The sequence below is a fragment of the Sinocyclocheilus grahami genome, unplaced genomic scaffold (genome assembly GCF_001515645.1).
Source record: "Sinocyclocheilus grahami isolate Dianchi unplaced genomic scaffold, SAMN03320097.WGS_v1.1 scaffold1100.1, whole genome shotgun sequence".
NCBI lineage: Eukaryota > Metazoa > Chordata > Actinopteri > Cypriniformes > Cyprinidae > Sinocyclocheilus > Sinocyclocheilus grahami.
The window spans coordinates 18,706-31,171 of NW_015506279.1; the positions used below are offsets into that span (position 1 = coordinate 18,706).

The following is a 12,466-nucleotide window of genomic DNA, read 5'->3' on the forward strand; positions in this document are numbered from 1 at the left end:
TTCCGTTATTGTTAGTCTGCTTCAGGAGGATGAGATCAGCCACGGCCCAGTTGTTGATGACTTTGTTCACTGGTGTGAGAAATCCTACCTCCAGTTTAATATATCAAAGACTAAAGATATGCTTATTGATTTTAGGAGGAAGACTCGCATGAACAAAGCTACTCTAATAAAAGGCCAGACTATTGAGTACGTGCAATCTTATAAATACCTTGGGACTATTATTGATGATAAATTAAAATTTGAAGCTAATTGTGCAGCTGTGTGTAGAAAAGGTCACCAGCGCTTGTATTGTTTGAGGAAATTATCACACTTTCATATTGACCGAACGTTAATGATCATGTTTTATCGTGTTTTTATTGAATCAGTTTTGTCTTTTTCTCTGGTCGTAAAAACAACAATGTCAAACATCTGTAAAAGCGAGAAATTCTTTAAACCAGATAGTTAAATGGTCTAGTCGATTGGTGGGTGAGTCACAGTTGGATCCAACATCATTGTATACCAGACAGTTGCAACGAATGTCTACTTCTATTTTAAATGATGACTCCCACCCTCTGCACAGTGAGTTTCAGCTTCTTCCCTCTGGGCGGAGGTTTTTAATCCCAAGGTGTAAAACAAATCAATATAAAAACAGCTTTGTTCCCGCTGTTTTAACTGTGTTAAATAAACTGTAGGATGGGGGAGTCTTGAAGAATTTATATCATGTATCTTGTATCATATTTTTGTTATCTGTTGTGTTATATTTTTTTATGTGTTTTTTTAATTTGTGTTATGGATGGATGTCACTGTCATTTTACTGCAAGACAAATTTACCTGCGGGTATGAATAAAGTAACCTAACCTAACCTAACCTAAACAATGCAGGTTTGCCACTGGGGGTCAGCATAGGCTCAGCAGAGACTAACTTGAAGTGATCTTACGAAAGATATGAAAAACAATAGTTTTAATATTAAAGTTTGCTTTTGAATAGTTTCTCATGAAAACTTTTGCTGAAGAGTACAAAACCAGTGTTAACCAGTCCGGTGCTCCAAATAATAAACTCTCTTCTCTGCTTCAGTGGCCTCACATAATTGACTTGTTTTGTCAAGTGTGCCTGATGTTTTAAGGGACCACCGGAATTCTTAATTTAGTCACATTCTGGCCAACAGGTATAACTCCTTTCTGAGTGGCACCTGGGTCTCTCTGAAGGGAATAGCATGTTCATTCGTTGAGTAATGTACGCTTTTGTTGCTGGATGGCTGGGACCATTGAAGTGAGAGCCATTGAACTCTTGTCTGGCACCCAGATTACAGCACCGCTGCTTCTCACGCTTTCCAGTGAGCAGTTAAACTGAATGAGAGAGCCAGAGAAAAAAAAAAAGTGTAATTCCCACCAGGTTACGCGAGGGCATGTTCTGTCCCGCTTCACTCATTAAAACATTTCCACATGCACCCCTGGCGGGTTTGGTGAGAAGCCTCGGGCGGCCAATTTAATTAAAACCACAGCAGGCAGATTTGGTGTATTCACAGCTTTTGGTGTTTACTTGGGACACTTTGGTGGAATTTTTTACTTATCCCCTTCACTTCCCAATCCCAGCCTTCTTTGCACCTTAAATGCATGAAAATCCTCAATCATCAAGTACCTTACAGGAAGAGTTTACCCAAAAATGAAAAATTGTTGAAAATGTATTCACCCTCAGGCCATCCGAGATGTAGATGAATTTATTTCTTCATCAGAACAGATTTGGATAAATTAAGCATTACATCAGTTGCTCACCAATGGATCCTTTGCAGTGAATGGGTGCCGTTAGAATGAGAGTACAAACAGCTGATAAATACATCACAACAAACCAGAAGTAATCCACACGACTCCAGTCCATCAATTAATGTATTGTGAAATGAAAAGTAACTATAAGAAACAAATCCATCAATGTGTTTTAACTCTATAAACTGTCACTTCTGGCCAAAAACACCAATCCATAATACATAAAGCTTCCTCCAGTGAAAAAAAAAAAAACCTTGTTCTTTCACATCAAGATCCACTAATTTTGTTTTTGACTTTTTTTTCTTGTTTTCTTTTGGTTTAGAACGGTTTTGGACAGTTTTTACATCTTTCTCTCTGGATTCAGACAACACATGTTTGCAGGAGGAAGCAGTGTAAAAAATATATATGGATTTCTTACAAATATGCAGTTTTTCACTTCACAGTGCATTAATTGATGGACTGAAGTAGTGTAAATTATTTGTGTATTATTGTGATGTTTTTATATCAGCCGTTTAAACGCTCATTCTGACGGCACCCATTCACTGCAGAGGATCCATTGGTGAGCAAGTAGTGTAACGCTAAACTATTTCTTTAACAGTTTGGAATGTACATAAAACTATACTTCTTTCCTTTTGTCCCCTCTTTATAGACAATCAAGTATTAGCTTTTGGACAGCTTGTAAGCACATCCAACACTTATGAGGACCACGACCCCAAAGGAGGCAGAAAACCTGTGAGGGTCACCACCAACAAGCCACTTTTATGGAGCATGGGAATTAAACCACAGTGAACAAATCACTGGCGCAGCAAACCATTAAAACGTGCCTTTTCTTCAGCACTAAGAGCATTTTATTAATGAAGACAATTAGTAGTGTAGCCTTTGATTTATTAACACAGCCAAATATAAATGTTAACACACAAAAAAAAAATAAAAAATGTTTTTACAAATGTTCGCATTCAGTCCATCATCCAACACTTTCAGGCAGCCGAAGGTCCATTTGGCCTCACAATGCAGCTGATTCAACCACCACTGTTAACAAAAGACAAACAATCCTGCTTTAATCACAGACTAAATCAAATCAAAAACTGAATGAAACGATGTCTGTTCAAAAGGCACTGTATATGCACTGTAGTATTTGATTGTATCATGTTTTAGTAATCAATGGTTTTCCCACATTAATTGCAATAAAAGACTGAATTACATTGTTTTTTTGTGGATTACTTACACAATGATGTTGTTGATGGGGATGTGGATGAGTTTGACAAAGAATCCAATGAAGCCCATGATGGCAAAGCCAATTGCTGTTGCCATGGCAATCTTTTGGAATTCTAGAGACCAGAAATTTAAAAAAAAAGCTATTTTATCATAATCGTGAAACAGACTTAAGTACATGTAATATTAAATATGCTCAGTAAACACAAATATAACACTATATAGTTTGCAATAAGTTCAAAATACTCAATATTTATTTTCTTTTATAAACATTACTTGTTTCACACCGTTGTCCTCCAATTTGCGGTCTATTTGTAAGATTTTTCTCTTTTTCATAACCAATATCTTTGACTTTGTCACAAACAATTAATCTGCATTCAGCTTAAGAAAACTTAATAAAATTAATACTTTCATGTATAATTATAGCATCAGTATTCCTGAAATTTCTTTATGCTTACCAAATCTTTGAATGAGAAAGATAAATGACTGGACGTACCTTTTCTATCTGGCTTTGTGCATCTTTTCACTAGTCTGATGGAGTCCTTGACGAACTGCCTGCTGGGCTCCACGAACTGCATGACCTGATCCATCCTGGTGTGAGGCTGGAGAGAACAGAACATTTCAACTCACACGACTGTGAACTACAAACACTAAACACCCACATCAGAGAACAGAACCACATCCAGACCTCTGCATTACTACACCACTATCTCACAGGAAAAGAGGACATTTCAAGAAACCAGTCAGATGCTTTATACAGGGTTCACTACGTATGAATGTATTAAAGCCCCAGATAACAGTTAAGTTACCCTCCACCCCGAAACCCAAGCACAAGAATCCCATTTACTGAAAAGCTAGTTTTTCAAATAGATTCTCAAAAGGTCCTAGTTGTTAAATCCTTAAATTAATAAACCAACTACAAATCTTTAATGACCAACGAGTCTGAATATAATCTACAGACTGGCTAACTAGCACTGTTAGCCTGCATGTTGCGCACTTTACACTAGATAAAAACATTAGCAAACGACTTTGATAATCATTTCTAAATTGATTCATAAAGCAATAGAACATACGCATCTAAATATGAAGCATTTCTAAACTCAGTTTAAGAAAGTGATCATATCTGATCGATCAGAAACTGTGTTTACGCTGAAACTCGCCAATCACAGCAGACTCGTCCTCAGTAAGACACACAACCGTATAACCTCATTTTAAAACGGCATTCTTTACTTTATACCAATATAGACTACTAAAGACGCAAAGTCGACGAAAAGAAGCTTACCTGTGTTGACAAATCAAAGGACGAAGCAGTTGTTCAGCTGTAAGTAACAAACTGACTTCGCTGAGTGTAAAGCCACGTAGTTTAGGGAAAGACTGACGCTGCGTTCAGATATACGCATGCGCGCGCGCTCGCTCACAACTCCTGCGCAGTGATGTGCTAACTGCCATCTAGCGACTGGAGTTCACGGCGCAAACCGACCTGTCCACATCATTATTACTGCAGAGCTAGAAACAGCATTGCTGTCTATCAGGAGATGGTCCTCACTGCAGAACACGTGATCCAGGGGGCGAGGTTGGATCCAGATCCAACTCCTCCCACCTTACATATCCCTAAACCTACCCGTCTCCACCCCCTGATCCCTAAACCCACCCATCTCCACACCTAAACCTACCCGTCTCCAGCCCCTAATCCCTAAACCCACCCATCTCCACACCTAAACCTACCCGTCTCCAGCCCCTAATCCCTAAACCCACCCATCTCCACACCTAAACCTACCTGTCTCCACCCCCTGATCCATAAACCCACCCATCTCCACACCTAAACCTAGGCTACCAATCTCCACCCCCTAGATGTGGATCCAGCCTCGCCCCCTGGATCTTGTGTTCTGCAGTGAGGGGCTACTGTCTTTCAGCGGCATATGCATTTTTTTTTTTCGGTTTATCTAAACAATTTTTTCCTCAAACACAGTTTTCCTTAAAATTGCAGCGAGGCATTTCATGTTCTATTATAGAATCCTATGCTTAAGCGAGGCTTAATTTTACAAAGCTCCTATGGGGACGTGGTGATGGAGAAAATATGAGATGGGAAATATATTTCATAGCTTTTGCATTCGCACTTCGCTCACAACATACAAAGTTTCTCGGTGAACACAAAAGTTTTGCGAGTGAACGCAAAGTTTCTAGGTGAACTCTGAAGTTTTGAATGCAAAGTTTTTACGAGTAAATAGTTTTTACGTTTTGTGAGCGAATGCAAAACCATTCAAATATGTTTTCCCCTTATATTTTATCTGTCGTTCATTTAGTACTGAGCCCTCAAAACTTTTGTGATGGAAATAATATGAGGTGTGCAGAGCCCCTTAGGTAACATTGTGATGGGAAAAAAAAATAGATGGAAAGAAAAATGCTATGGCATTCCCTCAAGAAACTTTGTATTCGCTAGCAAAACTACTGAAATATATGATAAAATGCTTTGTTTTGAAGTTTTGATGCTAAAGTCGTGCTAGAGAATGCACATTTTCTCAGGGAGACAACATTTTTGCAAGAGAACGTGAAAACATTGAAATATGAGTTTTCGTTTAGGTTTCGACCGATTATCGTCCTGGCCGATTATCAGCGCCAAAATTAAGCTTTTTTGTTGTTATCGGTATCGATATCTTAAAAAAAAAACAATTTGCCGATAAAATAATTTAAAAGCATTTAAAGAAAGTTTTTGTCAGAGCCCTTGTTATTCTTAATTTTGACATTCATTTTAATTTTTACACCAGACATATATATCGATTCAAAATATCGGTTATCAATCGGTACTTGATCTGAAATAATCGGTATCGGCCCTGAAAAACACATATCGGTCGCCCCCTATTTTCATCTGGTCTCATTTTATTTTCCATCACCATATTATTTACCATTACACTTTATATTGAAATATAATTTTCCTTTCATCTCATATTTGTTTTTTCCATCACCATGTCTCCTTAGGGGCTCCGTACTTTATATGATAGCAGGAAGGCAAACATCCTGAGAAATCATGCTTCAGATAAGCAGTTCTGCTTAGTTCATTAACTGTAGTTATTTAAGCAGCTCATCTGCAAAAGGAAACAAATCGAAATTTATAAGATAAAAGCATTTAATAAACCAAAATACATTTGAATTCATAACAATTCATTATGTCTATTGAAATAATAACAGCATAGCCAAGGGTATTAAAAAAAGAGTATTCGATGTACAATTCCACACCTAAACCTAGGCTACCAATCTCCACCCCCTAGATGTGGATCCAGCCTCGCCCCCTGGATCTTGTGTTCTGCAGTGAGGGGCTACTGTCTTTCAGCGGCATATGCATTTTTTTTTTTCGGTTTATCTAAACAATTTTTTCCTCAAACACAGTTTTCCTTAAAATTGCAGCGAGGCATTTCATGTTCTATTATAGAATCCTATGCTTAAGCGAGGCTTAATTTTACAAAGCTCCTATGGGGACGTGGTGATGGAGAAAATATGAGATGGGAAATATATTTCATAGCTTTTGCATTCGCACTTCGCTCACAACATACAAAGTTTCTCGGTGAACACAAAAGTTTTGCGAGTGAACGCAAAGTTTCTAGGTGAACTCTGAAGTTTTGAATGCAAAGTTTTTACGAGTAAATAGTTTTTACGTTTTGTGAGCGAATGCAAAACCATTCAAATATGTTTTCCCCTTATATTTTATCTGTCGTTCATTTAGTACTGAGCCCTCAAAACTTTTGTGATGGAAATAATATGAGGTGTGCAGAGCCCCTTAGGTAACATTGTGATGGGAAAAAAAAATAGATGGAAAGAAAAATGCTATGGCATTCCCTCAAGAAACTTTGTATTCGCTAGCAAAACTACTGAAATATATGATAAAATGCTTTGTTTTGAAGTTTTGATGCTAAAGTCGTGCTAGAGAATGCACATTTTCTCAGGGAGACAACATTTTTGCAAGAGAACGTGAAAACATTGAAATATGAGTTTTCGTTTAGGTTTCGACCGATTATCGTCCTGGCCGATTATCAGCGCCAAAATTAAGCTTTTTTGTTGTTATCGGTATCGATATCTTAAAAAAAAAACAATTTGCCGATAAAATAATTTAAAAGCATTTAAAGAAAGTTTTTGTCAGAGCCCTTGTTATTCTTAATTTTGACATTCATTTTCATTTTTACACCAGACATATATATCGATTCAAAATATCGGTTATCAATCGGTACTTGATCTGAAATAATCGGTATCGGCCCTGAAAAACACATATCGGTCGCCCCCTATTTTCATCTGGTCTCATTTTATTTTCCATCACCATATTATTTACCATTACACTTTATATTGAAATATAATTTTCCTTTCATCTCATATTTGTTTTTTCCATCACCATGTCTCCTTAGGGGCTCCGTACTTTATATGATAGCAGGAAGGCAAACATCCTGAGAAATCATGCTTCAGATAAGCAGTTCTGCTTAGTTCATTAACTGTAGTTATTTAAGCAGCTCATCTGCAAAAGGAAACAAATGCAAATTTATAAGATAAAAGCATTTAATAAACCAAAATACATTTGAATTCATAACAATTCATTATGTCTATTGAAATAATAACAGCATAGCCAAGGGTATTAAAAAAAGAGTATTCGATGTACAATATAAAACATATAGTGCTAATTCAGTCATGCATTGTATGAATACTACAGTTTCCATTATCTATGGCATTAGTCCAAAAGCTTTCATTCCGTTCTTATAACAGTGTCACTGAGAGGAGCGCTCCATCAGTCCCATGTAATGCCAAGCATCTGACAGCTGAGTTCCCAGAGTTTCTGAGCCATTTCATCATCTAAAGCTTCTCCTGAACACAGTGCTGCAGCACAGTCGCTAGAAACAAAGCAGAATCTCAGGCTTATGAATGACACTGTCTTAATGAGCATTAATATGACTAGAATAATTTCTATATTGCATGTTTAACATGTTTTATTATCGTGAAAACCTAATGCAAATTAAAATGGTGGATGTCTTGTGCGCATTTCGGTACGTGACTCACGTGAGAGTAAACTGGACTAAGAATTCTATTGAAATGTTTCTTCTGTACCTGTAATATCCTCCACTCTCGTTGTCCAGCTTGGGCTCCACAGCACAGTAGATGGTGGTCTGGGCCCCCTGAATGGTGGTCTTGGTGAAGGGGCTAAAGACCTTGACTGCTATCTGCACAGGCTTGCTGAGGTTCCTAAACAGCTCTGACTGCACCACACCGGGATGGAGGGAGTACACAGTCACACTACTGCCTACAAACACAACCATGACCATATTTCACTATCAGAGTTAGCAGATGACACACAAGTGAACACATGATTAAAACAGTTGTAATAAGTATTTTCTTCTTTTGTACTGCCATGATTAAGAACAGAAATGTTTTAATAGAAATAAGTCTGTTATTTTGGATTCAATCCTTCATTAATTTACATTGGATTTTTCTTTATAGAAAGTGTTGTAGTGGTACAATGGTAAGTGATGGTGACAGATATTACAATACTTCATTCACCATGGTTTTTACATGCTAATGTACATCAAATAATACATGTTCAAAAATAAGATATTGCCACAGCATATAATCTAGAAAGAAGTGGTACCTTTTAAAAAATAAAAATAAAAATCATGCATGGGAATCCCATGGTATTTTTTTTATCACAAGCTGATTTTGTTTCACTAAATAGAAACAACAGATTCACTTATTCAAATAAAACTATAGTGTGCATGTGGTTTTTTTTGTATCATATTTGATGTATCAGGCTTTTATGACTCTTATTGTATGATATAGGAGAATATGGAGCTCATACTCTGAGAAGAAAAGGTATAAACAATCAGTCAGATGACAGAAGGTATATAGTAGATTTTGTAGAGATTTTTCAGCAACATTTTAATCCTGTTGATAATTTAGAGGATTTAGAAATGTGTGTATTATATGATACAGTAGGCTTATAGGGTTATAGAATCAGTTTTTGATTCAAATAATAATTATATTAGATACATTCCTTTACTCCTCCTTCCATGTCTGTCATAGTTAAACTGTTGGCATAACAAAAATCTGCAACAATGCCAAGTAGATAATTCCTTTTTATTCTTAAACTAGAATTGGTATGAATGCGAACTTCATGCATGGATGTGATCCCTCTGTGGCCCTTCTGAACAGATCACAGAGTCGAGTGACAAGCACAGAAAAAAGGTCATTCTACACATGCTTAGGACAGTTCTGCATCCTAAAGGAAATACTCTGTGAAAAACACAAAGATCAGTTGAGACCACCTCTGCCACTGTGTGTCCTGGATTTGGTTGTGTTTATGTAGTCTGACAGGGAAAAAGATTGCATTTAATGTCACGTTGTACTCTCATGAATATCAAATCAGGCAGAGTTCAAATGAGAAGAAAAGGTATAAACAATCAGTCAGATGACAGAAGGTATATAGTAGATTTTGTAGAGATTTTTCAGCAAAATTTTAATCCTGTTGATAATTTAGAGGATTTAGAAATGTGTGTATTATATGATACAGTAGGCTTATAGGGTTATAGAATCAGTTTTTGATTCAAATAATAATTATATTAGATACATTCCTTTACTCCTCCTTCCATGTCTGTCATAGTTAAACTGTTGGCATAACAAAAATCTATATAAATCTGCAACAATGCCAAGTAGATAATTCCTTTTTATTCTTAAACTAGAATTGGTATGAATGCGAACTTCATGCATGAATGTGATCCCTCTGTGGCCCTTCTGAACAGATCACAGTGTCGAGTGACAAGCACAGAAAAAAGGTCATTCTACACATGCTTAGGACAGTTCTGCATCCTAAAGGAAATACTCTGTGAAAAACACAAAGATCAGTTGAGACCACCTCTGCCACTGTGTGTCCTGGATTTGGTTGTGTTTATGTAGTCTAACAGGGAAAAATATTGCATTTAATGTCACGTTGTACTCTCATGAATATCAAATCAGGCAGAGTTCAGGTATCAAATACAATTTGTGCTTAACTTGATGGAGGTCACTTTTTTGGTTCAAGTATTGATTAGATACAAGAAATCTAAATTTACAGAGAGTATTAATTCTTCCTGGGTCATAATAAGTGTTTACAACAAAATGATGATAAACTAGTTAATAATAACTTTAAATTGCCTCAGATATTTATAAAATTGCATCGATTTTTGATGTTGAAATAGAAATAGACATTTGGATGTAGTATGCACAGATATGCACACTCACACTACCTTTCAAAATTTTAGAGTCAGTCATTTTTTTTATTAAAGTAATTAATACTTTTATTCAGCATGGATTCATTAAATTGATCAAAAGTGACAGGAAAGTCATTTAAAGACATTTAAAGAATCCTGAAAAAATGTATCATGGTTGCCACAAAAAAATATTAAACAGCAGTTATGCTATATTATAACTATAAACTATTTAAAAAATATTTTACAACTATAATTCAACATGGATTATAATAAGAAATGTCTCTTGACACTGAAGACTGGAGTAATGCCTCTTCAAAATTCAGCTTTGTCATCGCAGGAATAAATTACATTTTAAAATATATTAGATTAATTAACTTGATTGTAATAATATTTTACAATATTGCTGTTTTCACTTTATCTTTTTGATCAAATAAATGCAGTATTGGCAAGACTTCTTTCAAAACCAATAAAAATCTTACTGACCCCAAACTTTTGAACAATAGGGTATAGAATGTACTTTATTAACAGTAGCGAAATAAGTTTTTTCATTAAATGTAAACTATTTCAGATGTAATTATGGTTCATGGCCATGGTCAAACTCCCTGAAATTCACTAAATAATATTCATCATCATAATGTAAATAGTGTATGCACGTATATACACTCTTTCATATTTTAAAACTTAAAGTGACATTACCTAAATGGTTTACACCAAACTGCATCTCAAAGCCATCTGCAGTTTTTGAATATGGACACATCATGATTCCAGCATTGTTGATCAGGATGTTGACTTGCTTTTCCTCTAAAACACACACACACACACACACACACAAAAGTATAAAGACCCATTAACAAATTGATATTATATATATATAGTTCAGTCAAGAAACCCTAGATGGCGCATTCTGACATTGTGTTAACGTAACTGATGATATTCAGAGAGTTAAACGACTTGGCACAAGCTGATTGGTTCATGCTGCATATGCAGCCAATGAGCTTACTGCCTTGCATTTATATGGCTGGCTAGTATTCACTTGAGATTCCTGCAGCGCGCTTTCAGAGTTCTCTGAAACCCTCCACCTTCCCCACTCCACCTGTATAGATCTGCTACGGGGTTATTTTATATTCTATTTGCCACACCGTGAATACACACCCGAACTTATTAAAAGCTTTTATTATAGTAAAATAATTATGAAACTCAGCAAATTCACAAAACAGCATAAATATAAAATGTATTAAGTATACAATATTTAATGGTCAAAACTACTTTTTATATTTATGCTGTTTTGTGAATTTGAATTGAATTCAATTTAAGAGGGTTTTGGAAGTTGTTGGAAACCAACATACTAACTCATTGTCAAAACACATTTATGTAATTGGATTTATGACTCAAAACCTCATAGCTGCTGACTGAGATACAGCCCTCATGACTACTTCCCCGTGTGACAATTAGTCCCATTCTCCCATATTTAAATTAGATCAGCCTGTATAATCCAAAATTCGATAGTATATGGGAAATTTGTTTAAAGAAACTTAGTATATTAGTTGGCATTTGAGATTGATATTTTAACATATTTTTTTAAACAATATGTTGAACAATGTTTGATAAAAAAAAAAGACTGATGAAAAGAAAAGAAAAGAAAAGTCAGTTGGAGTAGACTCATTCATGTCACCAGCATTGCTTACCTTATTGAGTGCATTGTTCCAAAACTGGCCGGTTTCCCTCAGCAGACAGTAGTGCACTACTCTAGCGTCCTGTGTAATTTATGAATGAGATATAACTATGCGGTCCGGATCCGAGCCCCTCCCGTCCAGAGCTCTGTCCTCTGACCAATGAAACGCGTCTGAGTTCAATATGAGCAACGTGATGCGCTCATGCACCCACCGCTCGGCTGTGATGGCCTTGAACTCCAAGGAAGCTTTATTCAATTGAATCTCTTTTGCAAGGTTGGACGTCCCGTTCCACGTCACCAGAACACACAATACAATCACGTCACCCCACTTAAAAACGAGCCAAAAATTGTGCAAACGCAGTGACCGCGCGTGCCCACTAGATGTCCTCGGTGCGTCAGTCTGAAGTTTCTTCACGAACACAATGAACAATAAGTCTTACTTCAGAGATGTAATGTCATTTGATTTGACATACTTTATTCAATGAAAATCGTTCAGTGAACATAAACAAGCACATTTTAACCTCTTTTTTTCTATCTGTTCTCTTTTGAACCTACACTCTAAAAATGCTGTTAAAAAGGGACAAACCCAGCTATCGGGTTGTTTTGACCCAGCGGTTGGGTTGTTTTGA

General features: G+C 36.3%; 2 protein-coding genes across 2 annotated transcripts in view; both read right to left on the bottom strand.

Moving 5' to 3' along the window:
- Positions 1–2,607: 2,607 nt before the first annotated feature.
- Positions 2,608–4,360, bottom strand: LOC107566778 (protein transport protein Sec61 subunit gamma). The gene is made up of 4 exons (XM_016252314.1): positions 4,234–4,360; positions 3,448–3,553; positions 2,965–3,067; positions 2,608–2,768 (listed from the first exon to the last, which is right to left on the bottom strand). The coding sequence occupies exons 2-4, from the start codon at positions 3,539–3,541 to the stop codon at positions 2,759–2,761; spliced, it is 207 nt and encodes a 68-aa protein (XP_016107800.1). The 5' UTR covers positions 3,542–3,553; positions 4,234–4,360; the 3' UTR covers positions 2,608–2,758.
- Positions 4,361–7,582: 3,222 nt separating this feature from the next.
- Positions 7,583–12,466, bottom strand: part of LOC107566779 (retinol dehydrogenase 12-like) — an 8,248-nt gene continuing 3,364 nt past the window's right edge. The window contains exons 6-7 of the mRNA XM_016252316.1: positions 8,034–8,226; positions 7,583–7,819 (exon numbers count right to left, since the gene is read on the bottom strand). Of these exons, the coding sequence (XP_016107802.1) occupies positions 7,717–7,819; positions 8,034–8,226 (296 nt within the window). The 3' untranslated portion in view covers positions 7,583–7,716. The remainder of the gene's footprint in view (positions 7,820–8,033; positions 8,227–12,466) is intronic.